General features: G+C 59.1%; 1 protein-coding gene across 5 annotated transcripts in view; it reads left to right on the forward strand.

Annotated features, from left to right (window-relative positions):
• OSBP2 (oxysterol binding protein 2) overlaps positions 1-7,691 on the forward strand; it is a 48,196-nt gene extending 40,505 nt beyond the window's left edge. For 2 of the 5 annotated variants that reach the window (XM_045585727.1, XM_045585728.1), the window contains 11 exons: positions 470-665; positions 1,183-1,297; positions 1,755-1,806; positions 1,996-2,142; positions 2,836-3,081; positions 3,423-3,543; positions 3,681-3,784; positions 3,858-3,953; positions 4,040-4,224; positions 6,572-6,798; positions 6,949-7,691. In XM_045585727.1, coding sequence (XP_045441683.1) covers positions 470-665; positions 1,183-1,297; positions 1,755-1,806; positions 1,996-2,142; positions 2,836-3,081; positions 3,423-3,543; positions 3,681-3,784; positions 3,858-3,953; positions 4,040-4,224; positions 6,572-6,798; positions 6,949-7,091 — 1,632 coding nt within the window. In that variant the 3' untranslated portion in view covers positions 7,092-7,691. Of the gene's footprint in view, positions 1-469; positions 666-1,182; positions 1,298-1,751; positions 1,807-1,995; positions 2,143-2,835; positions 3,082-3,422; positions 3,544-3,680; positions 3,785-3,857; positions 3,954-4,039; positions 4,225-6,571; positions 6,799-6,945 lie in introns of all 5 variants that reach the window. The other 3 variants (XM_045585724.1, XM_045585725.1, XM_045585726.1) reach the window with 3 other exon arrangements.
• Positions 7,692-18,961: the final 11,270 nt, after the last annotated feature.

Consider the following 18,961-nt stretch of genomic DNA (forward strand, 5'->3'; position numbering starts at 1 on the left):
GTGAGGACCCAGCCCGGCCGCAGGCTCTCCTGTGCCCAGAGCCGTTAAGCGTAAGGAGATTGCTTTCCTTCCCCAAGGCCTCCAGCCAGCCTGTGCCCCGACACCTGCCGGGTAAATCCCGGCCTCTGGAGAAGCGGGTTATGGGGGCTTAGGGGGGCCACGTGGCCAGCACCGTGACCTCTCGGAGGGAGGGGAAGCCCTGGACCTGAAGGGGCCCCGGGGTCTTGCAGAGGAGCCGCTGGGACTGAGCCTCTGGTTCCTGGGATGATCCCTCCGCCCCCGGAGGATGCTGCGGGAGCCGGAGCACAGGGTCTGGCGGACACCGTTCTCACAGGGGACGCCACCGGGAGGGGACGCCACTAGAGCAGGGCCCCGGGGCAGCCCAGGAGGCAGCAGAGGTGCGAGGGGCAGACAGGCCTGTCCTCCCTGCCCGCGGGCGATGGGGACGGGCTCACACGCTGCGCCTCAGGCCTGCAGGGACTTCCTGGCCCTCGCGGAGGCTCACAGCCGGAAATGGCAGCGGGCGCTGCAGTATGAGCAGGAGCAGCGCATCCACCTGGAGGAGACCATCGAGCAGCTGGCCAAACAGCACAACAGCCTCGAGCGCGCCTTCCGCAACAGCCTGTCGGGCCGCGCCCCGGACCCCAGCAGGAGCTTCAGCCACGGTGAGCGCTGGCCGCCTCCGTCCGCGTCCCCGCGCCCGCTGGGCTCGCCCGGGCCTCTGGCGGGCCTCTCCCTGGCTTCGTGCCCCGTGCGGCCATCACCTGGCAGCAGTCTCCTTGTTCTGGGTTCAGTGACCACTCTGTCCCCTCGGTGCCAGGGCTGCAGGCGGCCGCCTGAGGCCAGGAGTCCTGGGAAGGGCAGAGAGGGCAGCTAGGCCGCCCGGCTGACCAGCATGTGGAAGGATGGGAGGGGTGCGGGGGCTCTGGATGGAAGGAGGCTTCTGAGCCGGAGCAGTGACGGGCAGTCACTTTCTGGAGAGCAGAGTGAGGGCAGCCACGGCCAGGCTCATGGGGACCAGGCGCCCAAGCTGGGAGGGCTGGGGGTCGGGGGGTAGGGGGGACAGGATCAGAGCTTGGGGTGCAGCGTCCTGCAGGCCCTGGGCCCCTCGGGGGGTGAGACCAGGGGGGTGAGACGAAGCTGTGAGGCTGCGAATGATGCAGCAGCTCCGTGCGCCCCTAGGGAGCGTCTTGTCCAAGGGAGAGGACAGCGAGGAAGATGAGGATACGGAGTATTTTGACGCCATGGAAGACTCCACCGCCTTCATCACTGTGATCTCCGAGGCCAAGGAGGACAGGTGGGCTCTCCGGCCGCTGCTTTCAGGCCCGTGCCGGATGGCACTGCGGCTTAGACTGGTTCTGTGCTCCTTCAATCAGAAAGGCCCCCGTTTGTATCAGGGCTTTGCTTTCAGTGGGCCCAGAGAGCAGGCACTCGCTGGCTGGACCTAGGTCCGGCCTGGGGAGGGCGAGAGCGGGGACCCTGCGGCCTCGCCTGGTCCTGGGTCAGCCAGGCGCCTCGGGAGGGCTTTGCTGAGCATCTGCTGCCTCAGCCTCAGAGCGGGAGCCCTCCACATCCCGCCCGGGGTCCCGCGCCCCCCCCCCCCACTTGAGCATCCTGAACTGAGAGGCGCCCCATGGGAAGGAAGCCCTGGTGGACTGCCCCTCAGATCTCCCTGGAGGGCTGCAGAGGTGGTGGCCAGGTCCCAGGAGGCCTCGGGATTTGTCAGTAACCGCCTCCCATCATGTTTCCTGCAGGAAAACTGAGTGCGGCACCACAGGCCCTGCGGACTGGACCCCGGCGGACGATGTGAGTGAGGGGGGGCCGGGAGGGGGGGAGGGAGGCAGCACTGGAGCGCGGGCCCAGGGGCGGGCCCCGGGGCCTGCTGCCTCCGGTCCCGCCAGCAGCTGGTCCTCAGACTCCCCGGGTCAGAGGTGAGGACGAGGCCCGGGGGGCCCTGTGCTCTGGCCGCTGACGCGCACTCTGCTTCTCGGGCAGGTCCTGGATGGCGCCTCACTCACGCCCAAGGGCCCCCCCAGAGTGAAGAGGCGTGCCCGCATCCCCGACAAGCCCAACTACAGCCTTAACCTCTGGAGCATCATGAAGAACTGCATTGGCCGCGAGCTCTCCAAGATCCCCATGCCGGTAGGCGCCGGCCGGGACCCGTGCTGTCCTGGCACCACCGCCATCCCCACAGCAGAGGGCTCCGCCGGAGGGAGGGCCTCTGGGTCAGACTGGGGCCCCCAGTGTCGCTGCACCTGATGGGCCTTACGATGTCCTGACCCGTCGGCAGGCCTGGCAGGCTCGGGCTGTGAGTGTGGAGGGAGCCCTCCTGTGCCAGGAGCTGTCCCTGGCCCGCCCCAGCGAGGTCACACCGCAGGCTCAGGGCTCGGGCTGGCACCCCAGACAAGTCCCTTCACATCTCCAGCCTCCGTGTCCATATCTGCAAAGGGGGGGAATACCAGCACCCCCTTCTGAGTGTCAGTAAGACCCTGCCCACCCAGGTCACAGCCCAGCACCACAGCGGGTGGGCACTCTCAGCAGGAAACTCGCAGAATGGCTCAACAGCTCAGAATCTGAGCGAGACCAGACCCGCTTTGTCCCTCACTTCCCATTCCCATGGCTGTGAACAGGCAGAGCCCTGGCCCTGCCATGCTGGTGGGAGAGTGAGAGTCAGGCGTGGTGAGGGCCGAGGAGGAAACGAAGCGGGGTGCGGGGGGCGAGCAGGTGGGCCTGGTGTTGGACGGTCGTCAGAGGCCCTCCCTGAGGTGCCATCTGAGAAAGGCCGGGGCGCTCAGCTGGGCCCCGCCTGACCCCCGTGACCCCCGCCTCCCGCAGGTCAACTTCAACGAGCCCCTGTCCATGCTCCAGCGGCTGACGGAGGACCTGGAGTACCACTACCTGCTGGACAAGGCGGCGCTCTGCACCTGCTCGGTGGAGCAGATGTGCCTGGTGGCCGCCTTCTCCGTGTCCTCCTACTCCACCACCGTGCACCGCATCGCCAAGCCCTTCAACCCCATGCTCGGGGAGACCTTCGAGCTGGACCGCCTGGAGGACATGGGCCTGCGCTCGCTCTGCGAGCAGGTGAGGCCCGCTCCCGCCGGGCCTCCTGGCGGGGAGTGGGGAGGTTACCTGGGAAGTGGGCCCCGAAGCCCTCGGTGGACAGGAGCACCTTCCCGTACCGACCACAGGCTCTGCCCTCCCCCCACTTCGCAGCCGAGAGGCTGGGGGACCCCCAGCCCCGGTCTCAGTCACAGGCTGCACCTGCCGCCACGCCCTGGCCTTCCCCTCGGAGCCCAGTCCTTTCTGGGCGTCCGCTGCCCCGGAGGCTCCTGGGCCAGGACCGCTGTGTCCGGCGCGGGGGGCCCGGGCAGACAGGCCTGGGCTGTGTCCCGCACACACTCACGTGTGCGGGTCTGTCTCAGGTGAGCCACCACCCTCCCTCCGCGGCGCACCACGTGTTCTCCAAGAACGGCTGGAGCCTCTGGCAGGAGATCACCATCTCCAGCAAGTTCCGGGGGAAGTACCTGTCCATCATGCCGCTGGGTGAGCGGGCCGGGCAGAGCTTCTGGCCGAGGGGAGGGTTTCCCTGCGACGTCCCTTCCCGTCCCTGTGACTGCGGCTCCCAGGACCCTGGGGTTGTGGGGCTGAGCCATGACCTCTGACCCTGATGCCGCCTCCAGGGGCCATCCACTTAGAGTTCCAGGCCAGTGGGAACCACTACGTGTGGAGGAAAAGCACCTCCACTGTGCACAACATCATCGTGGGCAAGCTCTGGATCGACCAGGTCACTGGGGCGCCCTGGGAGCGGGGCTGGCCGGGCCTGGGGAGCGGCCGCTGACGCTGCCCTCTCCCCCCAGTCGGGGGACATTGAGATCGTGAACTACAAGACCAAGGACCGGTGCCAGCTCAAGTTCCTGCCCTACAGCTACTTCTCCAAAGAGGTGGCCCGGAAGGTCAGCAGGGCCACCTCCCCGTCTGGCGGGCCGGCCCCAGAGGCCTGCGCCCACGCTGACCGCCCCCCCCACCCCCGCGCCCGCAGGTGACGGGCGTGGTGAGCGACGGCCAGGGCAAGGCCCACTACGTGCTGTCGGGCTCGTGGGACGAGCAGATGGAGTACGCCAAGGTCACGCACAGCAGCCCCAGCAGCCCCCGCACGGACGGCAAGCACAAGACCGTGTACCAGACGCTGCCGGCCAAGCCGCTCTGGAGGAAGTACCCGCTGCCGTGAGTGGCACAGGGCACGGGCGGCACGGGGGCACGGGGGCGGCACGGGGGCACAGGGGCGGCACGGGGGCACGAGGGCGGCACGGGGGCACGGGGGCGGCACGGGGGCACGGGGGCGGCACGGGGGCACCACGGGGACACAGGGGCACGAGGGCACGGGGGCGGCACGGGGGCACGAGGGCACGGGGGCGGCACGGGGGCACCACGGGGACACAGGGGCACGAGGGCACGGGGGCGGCACGAGGGCACGGGGGCATGAGGGCGGCACGGGGGCACCACGGGGACACAGGGGCACGAGGGCACGGGGGCGGCACGGGGGCACGAGGGCACGGGGGCGGCACGGGGGCACCACGGGGACACAGGGGCACGGGGGCACGGGGGCGGCACGGGGGCACCACGGGGACACAGGGGCACGAGGGCACGGGGGCGGCACGGGGGCACGGGCGGCACGGGGGCACGGGGGGGGCACGGGGGCACGAGGGCGGCACAGGGACACGGGGACACGGGGGCGGCACGGGGGCGGCACGGGGACACGGGGGCGGCACGGGGACACAGGGGCACGAGGGCACGGGGGCGGCACGGGGGCACGGGGACACGGGGGCGGCACGGGGGCGGCACGGGGGCACGGGGGCGGCACGGGGACACGGGGACACGGGGGCGGCACGGGGGCGGCACGGGGGCACGGGGGCGGCACGGGGACACGAGGGCACGGGGGCGGCACGGGGACACGGGGACACGGGGGCGGCACGGGGGCACGGGGGCGGCACGGGGGCACGGGGGCGGCACGGGGACACGAGGGCACGGGGGCGGCACGGGGACACGGGGGCGGCACGGGGACACGGGGGCACGGGGGCGGCACGGGGGCACGGGGGCACGGGGACACAGGGGCACGAGGGCGGCACGGGGGCACGGGGGCGGCACGGGGACACGAGGGCACGGGGGCGGCACGGGGACACGAGGGCACGGGGGCGGCACGGGGACACGAGGGCACGGGGGCGGCACGGGGGCACGGGGGCACGGGGGCGGCACGGGGACACGAGGGCACGGGGGCGGCACGGGGGCGGCACGGGGACACGGGGGCGGCACGGGGACACGGGGGCACGGGGGCGGCACGGGGACACGAGGGCACGGGGGCGGCACGGGGGCGGCACGGGGACACGGGGGCGGCACGGGGACACGGGGGCACGGGGGCGGCACGAGGGCACGGGGGCACAAGGGCGGCACGGGGGCACGGGGGCGGCACGGGGGCACGGGGGCACGAGGGCGGCACGGGGGCACGGGGGCGGCACGGGGGCACGAGGGCGGCACGGGGACACGGGGGCGGCACGGGGACACGGGGACACGGGGGCGGCGGGCGGCCCAGACAGCGCGGCCAGGGCAGAGTCTGTCCTCCTCTCTCGGCGGCTCTGAGGCCCCTCCCACCGGGTCCTTGGTGCTTCCCTTTCCTTTCCCACGGGAATCGGATTCCGATGAGACCTGTCATCTCGGGGGCCACTCTGGGAATCACACAGCCAGAGGTTACACACATCTGGACCCGCCGGGCCGCCTGAGGGTCTTCAGGAACTTTCCTTCCATTCACGCCTCTGACTGACTTCATCGCAGTTACATTTTGTTTGCATTTTGCACCCCATGTTATTTGTGTGCATTCACTGTCCTCTCAGGGTCAGTGAGTTTGTTTCATGCGTGCATCTTAGATCTGAGATCTTAGATGTTCCATCTGGGACCGGTTTCCTTCTGCCAGAAGCACGACCTTCAGTGCAGCTCTGCTGGCGCTGGGTTCATGTTTTCAGGGTAGTGAAAGGAATGAAGAAAAGAAATAGTGGTACATTTTCTGTTCAGCCGAGCTAGCATCAAATCTGAGGGCATGGCCAGTATGTCCCTGGGGACAGCTGGGCAGGTTTGATGCCCCCAAACCGCAGTGAACAGGTGCTGGGGCAGCACCTTAAAGGGGGAGAAAGCAGTCCAGCGGGTGCTGCAATGTGTCCCCAGACAGCGCGCGGGTGCCCTGTCGTCCAACACAAAATGCAGACGAGTAACCGGGCTGGGGTCTGGGGTGACAGAGAAGGAAGTGAAGGACCAGGTGATGCTCCTGACAGAGATCCAGAACATGATGTGAGAGAGAACTACATCATGGAAACGCTAACCGATCTCTAACGATAAAAGCATCACATGCTAATCAGACCGGACCACCTTCCGGTGACCTTCCGGGTGACTGTCCAGAGCAGCGGACGGAGCAGCTGGGCTTTGCCAGCTCACCGGGCGGCACTGGCTGGGGAGATGGGCGGGGCCTGGGTCCGGGCGCCCGGAGGGGCCCAGGGCAACATGCCGTGCCCTCCTGCCCCCGCAGGGAGAACGCCGAGAACATGTACTACTTCTCGGAGCTGGCCCTGACCCTCAACGAACACGAGGAGGGCGTGGCGCCCACGGACAGCCGGCTGCGGCCGGACCAGCGGCTGATGGAGAAGGGGCAGTGGGACGAGGCCAACACGGAGAAGCAGCGGCTGGAGGAGAAGCAGCGCCTGTCCCGGCGCCGGCGGGCTGAGGCCTGCGCCCGGGGCTGCAGCATGGAGGACGGTGAGGGCTGAGGCGGGCGGGCGGGGAGGGGGAGGGCGATGGTGAGGGCGGCGAGGCGGGAGGGGGGCCTGGGAGCGGGCTCCCTGCGGACACGGGGGAGGCTGCCCGCCCACCGCCCTGTGCCCACCGCCCGCCGTGCCCGCCCTGCAGAGAAGGAGACGGAGGCGCACACGCCGCTGTGGTTCGAGCGGAGGCTGGACCCGCTGACCGGGGAGACGGCCTGCATGTACAAGGGCGGCTACTGGGAGGCCAAGGAGAAGCAGGACTGGCACATGTGCCCCAACATCTTCTGAGCGCCCCCTGCCGGCTCCTACCATCAGGCCTGGCCCCCTCACTGAACACCCTCAATGTAGTGCTTACGGCCCGGCCCCACCTCTTTCTTTCCTTTTTTTTTTTAAACAAAACAATTTGGGGCGCCCACCTGGGGAGGAGGAAGTGCTGATGCGGTTCTCCCGCCCCCTGGGACCGGCTCCCAGTCACACTCAGGCAGCTGCCGCCCCGGACCGGACCGCCACCAGCCCCCTGAGGCCCCGCCTTTTAGAAAAAACCTCCACTCTTTCCAGCCAAGACACTTAGTAGACAGCTGGCAAGAGCCCCTTCTTTCTAAGACAGGAAGCCAGGCAGACCCTAGTCTGGACACTCTGCAGCCCGGAGAGGAGGCCGGGAGGCCGCTGGGCCCCGGGAGCCTGCTGTCTCAGAGCCGTTCGCGGGGGCGGGCACTGCGGCCGGGTGGATCGGAGCGCATTGGCCTCGCCACGCGGGCCAGGCCCCGTCAGCAATAAGAACCAACCCCCCATCAGCCTGGGGGTGCCCCGTCACAGCACCCCTCCTCTTACTGGCCGGATTTATTTATGTAATGTATAAATCTATATAAAATGGCTATTTTGCTTACATTTCCATGGTATCTGGGAGGAGGGGACGATGAAGACGGGGCGCTCCTGTCTGAGTGTGGCCCTCCTGCCGCGGAGCCTGCCCTCTCCTGGACCCCCTGTCCCATCCCTAGCACCCCCCCAACCCCTCCCCCCTACCCCTTCTCCCCCCACCCCTCCCCGCTCGCTGTGGGCCTGCACACTCACCACAGGCCGTTTCTCCTCCGGGACTGGCTTGGTTTTTATAAGGGAAAAAGGTGAAAACACCAACTTGTGAAATGCCTCAGGGTCCCCCCAGGCGGCCAGTGCTGTGGGAGCCCCTCTGACTGGCAATAAACACCTCGGATTGGAGTCTCAGGCCCAGTCTGTCACTGGGTGGAGCAGAGACCTAACAGCCCACAGGCCTGGGGAGGGCGCGGGCTTTGGTCGCCCCCTGAGCAGACAGCAGGAGGGGAAGGGAAGGGAGGGGAGGGGAAGGGAGGGGAGGGGAGGGGAAGGGAGGGGAGGGGAGGGGAGGGGAAGGGAGGGGAGGGGAAGGGAGGGGAGGGGAGGGGAGGGGAGGGGAGGGGAGGGGAGGACAGGACAGGTCGTTTCCTCCACACATAGTGGTTCCCACTGGCCTGGAATTCTAAGTGGATGGCCCCTGGAGGTGGCATCAGGGTCAGAGGTCATGGCTCCCCAGTCCAGACTAGGGGGGGGGAGGGGAGGGGAGAGCAGGGAGGGGAGGACGGGAAGGGGACCTATGGGATGGGGTCCGGAGCAGAGGCTTTTAGGAAGCCCTGTAAGGGCAGAGGCAGCATCCGGGGTTGCTTCACCTGGGATGAGTGGGATGGGTGGGACCAGGCCCCGCAGGGAAGGCCCTCCCCGGTGAGCCACACGGCTGACAACCTGCCCTGGTAGCTTCTGGGGCCCAGGCTGCCAAGCAACCCAGGTCCCTAGGTACGAGGCCGGGCAGCTGGTCGGGCTCAGTGGTCCTCTTCCCAAAGCCAGCGCTGCCGGTGAGGGGACAGGGTGGGGCGGCGCCAAACTCACCACGCCCGACACCCAGGCTGCCCGCGTGGCCTTCCTCCCCGGACCGGGCTTCCCGGGGAGGCCGGTCTGGTGAGGACCAGCCTGGGGTGGGGGCCGCTCTCCCAGGACAGGGCAATGGGGCAGAGGTGGTGGGGAGGCGACCCAGGACGGACCCAATCAGTCAGCACAGCCCGGGTCGGAATTACATCAGTATTTTTTTAAACGTGACAAGCTGGGTGTGAGATGTACGTGGGAGAGCGACTGCACAGACACCGCTAAGGCGATGCTTAACACGAGGGGCCGGGCGGGGGCGGGGGGACTGGGCTGGCAGACACCCAGACGTGCAGGGACCCCCTCCCCAGCTTCCTCTTCCTCCACAGCACCCTGGCACAGCTGGCACCCTGGCACAGCATGAGTGCTGGTGCTGACCGTGAGCTGGAGACAGGAAGTAGCACTGCAGCGCCCAGGGCCTGGCCCAGGGCAGCTGCTCCTCCAGCCGGGAGCCCAGCGGGAGCCGGGCCGAGGCGACACCGGGCAGCAGCTGGGACAGAACCGGGAGACCGAACCCAGGGGCCGGGAAACTCCTGCTTCCCCACAGCAGTAAGCTTCATGGCGGCATCCAAGCCCACAGTGAGGCATCCAAAAGGAGGGGTCCCCAGGAAGCTGTTCCCCCCAAAAACTATGCCTTCAATATAATGGTGAATCCAAAATTAAATATAAGGAAAATTGTTTGTTTTAATAAATGTTAGTCCTAAGCAGAGGAGAAAAAATCCCCTAAGAACATGTAATCAGGAGTGGGCCCGCACTGGGTGTTGCAGCCAGTAAAACCTGCAGCAGAGGACAGAGCTGGTCCCAAACCCTGGGGGCCTCCCCTCTGTTCCAGGCCGGTGGGGCCCCAGGTGTGACGCTGCAAGAAGGAGCAGCCCGCAGTTACTAGGTCTGCACACACACACACACACACACGCACACGCACACGCACACGCACACGCACACGCACGCACACACACGCCGGCCCTGGAAGGCCGCAGCAGCATGAGACAAACTCCCCCGTGTAATGAAACGACCAGACAGTAGAACAAAAGCAGGTTATAAATGAGTCCAGTATTCTACAAACACTACAGCACATCCAGAAATTGGAAAAAATCAATAAAGACAACTATGACAGATTACACAACGACAGAGAGAGAGTGACGTGGATATGAGATCTGAAGAAAGTACCCAGAATGCAACACAGCCACAAAGAGGTAAAAAATGCCAGCAGTTAGAAGCATGAGGCTAAAGTGCGAAGTGCCCAGTGTGTCTCATCGAACGGAGCAGGAGCAGTCTCTGAAGAGTTACCGGCTAACACGTCTGAGAACTCATGAAAAACAGTCACTCCCAGCAGATCCTAATCATGGCAAATAAACAGACACCCACAGCTAGATACAATGCAGTGAAATTGCAAGGCCCTTAAACACCAAAATGCCAAAATCTCACAAGCAGCCAGATGAGGGAGGGGAAAGATGACCTTCACAGAGCAGCAAGCTGAGCGCTGACCCCCGAGGAGAGGAGACAAAGTAGTGACATCTCCCATCGGAGGAGATGTCAGCAGCACCAGTGAGATCCCTCTCTGGAGCCAAAGGGAAGCAAAGACAACAAAAACGTAGGAAAACAAGAGTCTGTGTTAACTGTTATGTAAACCATCACACAGTCATCACCAAAGGATAACACTAAATTTCAAAAAAACGGGAAAAACACTGTGAGGGAGAAAACGTGTATCTAAAAGAAGGCAGGAAAGGCCAGGACCGGTTTGGCTCAGTGGATAGAGTGTCGGTCTGCGAACTGAAAGGTCCCAGGTTCGATTCCGGTCAAGGGCATGTGCCTTGGTTGCAGGCACATCCCCGGTAGGGGGTGTGCAAGAGGCGGCTGATCGATGATTCTCTCTCATCGATGTTTCTAACTCTCTATCCCTCTCTCTTCCTCTCTGTGAAAAATCAATAAAATATATATATTTTTAAAAAATAATAATAAAATAAAAGAAGGCAGGAAAGGAGTGGAAAAGGAATGCACATAAAGTGGATTAAACATTACAAAATAAGAGGATAGCAATAAGTCAATAACAATGCATCAATCATCACACAAAATATATGTGCTCCAAGTAAAAACAATATAAGGAGTAAAAACATAATCCAGCTATATGCTGTTTGCAAGGACACACCTAAACCATAAATGCAAGCACAGGGGGAGATTCCGCAGGTCTCAGGTCCAGACCAGATCGACAGAACAAGTATCCCACAGAGGGAATCACACAGGTTTTGGGTTCTCGGCGCCTATAAAGGTTGTTCACACTGTACTGCCGACTACTAAGAGCCTTCCATCTAGAAAATGTACACATCTCTAAAAAACACTCTCTTGCTAAAAACTGCTAAGTGTCATCTGAGCCTTCAGCTAGTGTCATCTTTTTCTGGAGGAGGGTCTTGCCTCCACGTTGATGAAAAGGCGGTTCTGTGAAGTGCGATAAGGCCAAGTGTAAGAAAACGAGGTACAGGTGCCTGCCTGTGTACAGACAAGACTTCAAGGCAAAACACAGCACTAGATGCCAATTCCCAGAAAGAAAAGCAGTCCCTTTATAACGATCAAAAGTAAAATTCATAAAGCTCTCAAACTCTGAGGCACTCAATAGCACCTCCATGTGGTGGGAAGTGGACGGTCACAGGAGAAACAGGTGAATCCACAACTCCAGCGGGAGATTGTAACGTCTCTCCCCCAGCAACGAGAGCTCAGAGACAAAAATGTCAGCAAGCTTTCAAACAACACAACAAGTTTGACATTATGAGAACAGCGTGACACCTACCTGCAGAGCATGTTTTTTAAACACACGTGGAGTGTTGGTGAATATTAGTCGCATATTTGGGCTGGTCATAGAGCTTCAGCAAAATTTAAAGCACTAAACAGACCGCATTCTCAGAACACAATGCAGACATTTTAAAATCAGTAACATATAGATAACACATGTATCAAAGAAGAAAACAAATCAGAAAATACAATTAAAAATTAAGCCCAGCTGGTGTGGCTCGGTGGGTTGAGCATCATCAGGAGGCCACCAGTTCAATTCCTGGTCAGGGCACACCCCCACTAGGGGGAGAGCAGGAGGCAGCCGATAGATGTTTCTCCCGTATCTCCCTCTCCCTCCCTCTTTTTAAAATCAATAAAAACATATTCTTAAAAAAATTAAAATACATATAGCAAAACTTGTAAGATATGAGTACTTAGAGGGAAAATTATAGCACTAAAAGCTCACATTGTAAAAGAAGAAAGGCTTAAAAAATAACGAGCTAAACATCTACTTTGAGTAAGAAAATAAACATCAGGATAAATTCAAAGGGAGGACAAGAAAGGAAATAAAAATCAGAAGTTAATAAATGAGAAAACAAACATAATAGAGAAAACCAAGAAAGCTGAGGTTGATTCTTATAAAAAACTAAAATTGACCAACTTTATTGATCAGCAAGATAGAGAAGGAGGAGGAAGAGAAGAGGGAGGAAATGAATGAACCAAAAAACAGTGTCTGGAATGAAAAGAGGAAATTAATACAGATGCTGCCAACATTTTAAAATGAAGATATTATGAACAACTTTGTGACAACCTTATTTGAAAACTGAGACAAAAATCCTAGAACTAATGTAACTTAAAACTGACCAAAAAAACAAACAAACAAAAACACACACACACACACACACACACACAGAAAAACCTATACAAAATTATAAACATTTTTAAAATTTAAACCAGTGAAAAATCTTCCCTCACACATATGCACACAAAACTCCAGACACTGATTACCAAGAAATAACCAATCTTACAGAAACTATTAAACCCTCTGGCCTAACAAGGTTTACCTTGGATACAGAAGAGGTGGCACACATGTACAATGGCACATTACTCAGCCGTAAAGAAAAGAATGAAATCTTACCATTTGAGACATGGATGAACTTAGAAGGTCTTAAGCTAAGTGAAATAAGTCAGTCAGAGGAAAACAAATACCATATGATTTCACCCGTATGTGGAATCTAAAGGACAAAATAAACAGAAACAGACTGATACGGTGAACAAGCTAATGGTTGCCATAGGGGAGTGGGGCTAGAGGACTGAGTGAAAGAGATTAAGAAGTATAACTTGGTAGTTACAAAACAGTCACAGGGCCCTAACCGGTTTGGCTCAGTGGATAGAGCATCGGCCTGCGGACTGAAGGGTCCCGGGTTTGATTCCGGTCAAGGGCATGTACCTTGACTGCGGGCACATCCCCAGTGGGGCATGTGCAGGAGGCAGCTGATTGATGTTTCTCTCTCATCAATGTTTCTCTTTCTCTCCCTTCTTCTCTTAAAAAAATCAATAAAATATATATATATTTAAGAGTCTCAGGGATGTAAAGTACAGCACAGGGAATAGAGTCAATAATTTTGTAGTAACTATGTATGGTGCCAGGTGGGCACTCAATTTATGGAGGGATCGATTCATAAATTACAGAAATGACTAGCCAGTATGCTGTACATGGGAAGCTAATGGAAACTAATATTGAATGTCAACTGTAATTGAAAAGTGAAATGTAAAAACCAGAAGGAAACTACTTCCACACTTTAAAGGCCATTTGCCAAAACCAACAGCCGACACCCTGCTCAGCTGTTAACAGGTGAATTCCATCCACAACACACGTGGCTTTCAACCCACCTCAGAAACAAGACGGGGATAACTGTTTAATTGCCAGCAAACTAGCAACTAAAGTGGTATCCTGGCAAACAGGCAGGCTGTTATCTACAAAACACAGGCTTATTTTTTAAAAACTATCCAAGTTCATAAGATAGGAAGTAGGTTATATTAAACCATTAGCTTTTTTCTATATTAACCATCAGGGATAGAGATGGGAAAAATATCCCATTCACAATAACAAAAACCATAAAATAGGAGTTAAGTTTAATTAGAAAATTATAGAACCCATATAAAAAAAAGTTAAAAAATCTTATTGGAGGATCTAATAGAAACTTAAACAAATGGAGACCATTTTTATCGTCTGGGGAGCTTTAGGATCATAAAAATGTCAACGCTCCCAAAATTTACATCTAAATTTAATGCAATTGTTTAAATCCCAATAGAATTTTTGGTTTTGGCAAGAATGGGAGAGAACTGAATAAAGTGATTTTAAATTTCATGTGAGAGAATACACTCTAAGAATAGCCTGGAAAAGCATTTTTCAAAGAAAAATAGGAGACTGACCCATCTAGATGCTCAGGGTGCCCAAACTTCCAGTTTCTGCTAGAATCTCACGCCTCCCGTTGGAATCGCCTAATAACGGGATGCCTCCATTGGCCTAAAGGGCATCTTAAACCCAAAAGGGTGACCAGGGCAGTTCATTTCACACATGAAGCTGGCGCAAGTGGATTTCCATTTGGGGGGGGGAGAACACAAAGCCTGGCCCCTGCCTTACCTGCTTGTCCTAAACATCCCACAGGGAGCACTGGCGCAACATTCTGAAAACATTGAAACAAAACGGAAGAATGTTTCAGGCTGGCGGCGGGCAGGGCTTTTAAAAGCATGAAAGGAAACCTTCAAAACCCCCAAACCCCCCCAAACTGGTGACCTTTCCAAAAACACCATTCATCAAGACAAGAATCAGCCAAAAAGGAGCCAAAGTTGTGAAACCGGAGGCCTCGGTGCAGAGAGGCCGCAGCCCGCGCTTCAGGAAACTGACCTGGGGACGCGCTGGCAGCCTCCTCCCGAGTCTTCCGCCGGAAGGACTTCTGCCCCGACCCCCAAAAGCTGGAAAACCACCCGGGGAAAAGGCTTCATCTGCGCTTGGGCTTAACTCCAGAGGGGAGATTCCCCCCTTTCCTGCTTGAGGTGTGAGCCGGCCCTCACCCCTGGGCCAGGCCATCCTCCCCTGGGCGCTGGGACCCCTCCATGGGGCCCTGTGTCCGCCCCGCACACCAGCTCCGCTCACCTCGCTCTCCCCGCAGCAGTGCGGGGCGAGGACGCCGCCCCTCAACCAGCGCCACGTGGGCGGCTCCGATACTCCTAGGGCGCATGCGCGGGACGCAGCTGCGCGTGCGTGCGTGCGTGCGTGGCAGGCACACTGCGCAGGCGCCACTGATTGTGCAGTCACCTCCTGGGTCCGCAAAAGGCGGCCGCCCCGTAGGGCTGAATATTGGCTCCCCTCGCAGTCTCTGGAGGTGGCCGGGCCTGGCCGGGTTTGAAGCCAACCCTCAGGCTCAGGGTTCTGACCCGCATTTAGCGGGAGGAACGCGGAACTCTCCTTCTGACAACATGGCTGTCTAGCCAGTGCAAGCCCAGGCCGGCTGGCAGCCGATGGGCCCGTGTTGGGGCACCGCGGAGAGGAGTGAGAGCCCAGGACTTCACCAGAGGGAAATGGCCGCAGGGAAGGAGGGCGAATTCAGCGTGTGGCTTAGAGCGGCCTCAGCTTCCCGACCCCTGCAGCTGCCGTGGCAGGAAGTGGGCTGACCCCAGGGAAGCCGCCCCGCAGAGGAGACAAGAGGAGGGCTGTTCCTCACTCTCCCCGGGTTCGGACTCCCCACCCTCCAGAGCCCGAGCGGGGCGTTCCCCAGGCCACCCCGCGGTGCCACGGGCGACCTGCCGCGCAGGCCCAGGAGGCTGGATGCGCCCCTCCCCTGGGGGACACGGAAACCCGCCAAACGGTCACCGGCCAGCAGGATGGCTATGGGGCAGAGGGAGCAGCTGAGCAATGGAGACAGTGAGTCTTGGAGACAAAGACCGGGGGCTGGGAGAACAAGGGGCCTTGGGCCACTCACTAACCGAACTTCAGTGCCACCATCTCCAGATGACAGTCTGCAGGGGCCTCTGGATAAAGTTCAGCTGGAACTGGCCCCGTGCTGAATAAGCTGGGAAACCACCACCGACTCCTTTGTTTCGAGAAGGAATGGGGAGCAGGCTGGGCAGAGATTTGCCTTAAGCCTTGGGAGTTCAAAAGGAGCCTAGTTGGGCCTGGCACGTTCCGAGCTACCAGACTGCAAAGCAGGCCTGGCCACGGGTCGGCTCATCGGGGAGAGGGACGCGCCTTGCCAGGCCCTTTGTCTGTCCGGTCTGTGGTGCTTACTGTGGAAATGGTGCACCAGCAGAGCTGAGAATGGGCAGAGGGCAGCCTGAACACGCCCTGCCCTGGCCAGCAGCCCTTCATCTACGGAACCAAGTGCAATGTGGCCTCTTGGTTCCCAAGGAAACCTCCAGGGTTCCATATCCGACAAAGGCAGCGCCTCCAGGGAACCCGGGGTGTGTTTCCGGGGCTTTGGTGACTGCCAGCAGCTCCCTTCCAGCCTGGCCCGGCTGCAGAACCACCTCCCCACAGGGACCAGAGCCAGCGGAGGCACCAGCCAGAGCCAAGCCTGTGCTCTCTGCACGTGGCGAGCAAGTCTGAGCTTTGATCATTCGTAAACACTTCCAGGTCCTGGAGCTGCGACCTCCTGGCCAGCGCACAGGTCTGAGCCTGTGGACCTGGGGACTGACCAAGAGCCAGCACACAGTGTCATTCCGATGGACGCCAAGGAGAAACCAGTTTTCCTCAGCCTGTTGCTAACCCGTACCTTTTAGTAAACAGAAATGTTGAACCCTGGTCCCGATCTGGCAATAAACACAGTACTGATCCTAAAATGGGGTTTTAATCCTGAATCCATGGGACACTCAGGGGTGGAGGGGGATCACGTAAAGTGATCGTTTCACTGAGGCCTTTGTCCCTGATGTTCATCTGATTTTTAGAAACTGGTTTTAGAGGGGGAGAGAAACACTGATCTGTGGCCTCCCATACATGCCTGAGTGAGGATCAAACTCACAACCTAGGTTATGTGCCCTGACCGGAAATCAAACCCACCCTTTGGTGTAATGTACAGACATTCCAACCCACTGAGCCACATCAGCCAGGGCTTCATCTGATTTTTGTGAACTCTTCTGTAGAGTCCCTAACCCCAAATTCAGAATTACAGCTTGTACCAGAAATACAACTGGACAAGGAAGATGCTCAATCTCAAATTAGTTCAAACCAACTCAAAACCCATCCCTCTTCACCTTTCAGGACAGTAAAGGAGACTGCAGCATGAAGGTGGTAGATGCAGACGTGTGTGTGTGTGAAGTTGAAATTGGAAGTCTTTTTCTGGAACACATCTTAAGAGTTTTTAACATATCCACCATCTGACAGCCATTCCTCTCTTTGGAATTTACCCCATATACAGACTGAGGAGTTAATGCACACACACACTCATCACAGCACTTTTCATAAGCGTTGAAGACGGAAATGTTTCTAACTAGGGGACTGTTCAGTGACAGCACATCCACGCCGGCGAAGTGCTGTGTGGCTGTTCAGAATAACACAGACCCAGATGGGCTCTTCTGAAGCCTCTTCCAAGACACACCAAGTGGGGAAGGGGGACGGGGCAGGGTGGGCGTGTGTGCTCAGGACAGGTACGGTCTCCAGGGAGAAGTGGGGATCAGGGTGGAAGGGAACCTTGCTTTTCATGGCCCAGCCTTACATACTGTTGAAATGTTTACCACATGCACGTGTCACTTAAAAAAACACTGAAGCTCCCCCTCCCTCCCCTACTCCTTAAAACCACGCGCTGCTGCACTCATCCGTCTCCTGCCTTGAACTAAGGAAGGGCCTTCCTGCCAGCCAGACCCCCGCCCCCTCCCACCAGGTCCTCTGCGCTGTATCTTCTCACCACGGACGGCAGCTCTCCTGGGGACGGTACGACGTTAAAGAAATTCCGGTTCTGTGGGTGCTGACGATGAAGACACAGAACAATGAGGATGGTAGGGATGAGCAAGAATCTGAAGACGGTTGACAGCCATCGTGGTGGGAAGAAAAGGAGGAAGGCACTAGATTTTACTGAGAGAAGAAACAGACCGAGTTCAGGAGGCTCACCAGTAGAGTTTATAGTATTGCACTTTGATTACAGTGAGTATATAAAAAGCTTGAGTATTACCGGCTAGGAAAAAACAACTTCCTTCCAGATTACAACAGTGGGTTGGGGACAAAATGGACCGAATGCTGCCTGGGGTGGAGAGAGCACCGGACCAGGGAGGAGTCACCAGCTCAGGAACCCCAGAGCGCTGAGAGAAGCTTCCAAAACTGCCAGGGCCACTCTCGGTGGCATTTCCCCAAACTACCCTCCCACCCAGGGTTGTGGTTCGGGGACACCTCTGGCCACGTGCACAAGTGGATAGACCCCAGTTCACGGGTCCTGCTTCCCTCCCCAGTGCTTCTCAGTCTGAGACCGCAGGTGGGTAGGTGCCGGTTTGAATCACAGGCCAGTGTGCACGGCCTTCAGAAAACCAAGTCTCCAAATAAAGGGGAGAGAGCGGGGGAGAGGGGGTGTGGGTGGGAGAGGAGGGGAAACTGGAACTTTTCCATTAGCTCTTAAAGAGAAAACTCGGCAACTCCTGCCTTTGTATTGGACCTGAGAGGTGCGGAGGGACACAGCTGTACGAGGCTGTGCCTCCACAGAAGGGAAGGCATGGTACACCGCTGGGAACCTGGGCCCACCTCTGTGCCTGTGGGAGAAGTGGGGCTCAGGGGCCTTGCTGGGCACGGGGAGGACAGGTGGGGAGGCCCCATAAGGGAAAAAGCAGCAACAGGCTCTCTAGACCTGCCCCACCGCAGACGGAGGCCCCACCGTCTGCCCCACCGCAGACGAAGGCCCCACCGTCTGCCCCACCAGACGGAGGCCCCACCGTCAGCACCAGGGGCTCCTCCACACACAAGGTCCTTTCCTAAAAGAAACCGAGGAGCTCAAACATTTGGGGTGCCACCCAGGCCAGCAGTCCGCGGTGTCCCGTCTGTCTGCTCTTCAACCTCAAGATACTGAGGCGGGAAACCTCCCTGCCAACTGAGGAGGTCCCTCCAGCAGCGGGGGGGGGGGGGGGGGGGGGAGGCTGAATGAGAGGGTCTTTCTTCCCATGCTGGTTAGACAAAGGCACATCCCTGACCTGACAGGAGCCGCCCAGAGCCAAGCCTCCTCCTGATGATGGCCCCTTAGGGGTCCCCTGGACCAGAATCCCTAGGGGGGCATTACTGCGGGGGGGGGTGGTCTCTCTCCCTCCTCTGTCCCTCAGTCCCACACGGCTCATCTTCCAGAAGCCAGCCCTGCCCGGAGCCTCTCTGGCCTCCAGGTGCTGGACCTCACATCGCCAGAGCCAGGAGCCGAGCAGCGGCTCAGGCTGCACATTCTGCTTCTCTTTGCCCCAGAGCCACACAGAGAAAGGACAGTCTCACAGCAGGCGCAGCA

Source organism: Pipistrellus kuhlii, unplaced genomic scaffold (genome assembly GCF_014108245.1).
Source record: "Pipistrellus kuhlii isolate mPipKuh1 unplaced genomic scaffold, mPipKuh1.p scaffold_m20_p_20, whole genome shotgun sequence".
NCBI lineage: Eukaryota > Metazoa > Chordata > Mammalia > Chiroptera > Vespertilionidae > Pipistrellus > Pipistrellus kuhlii.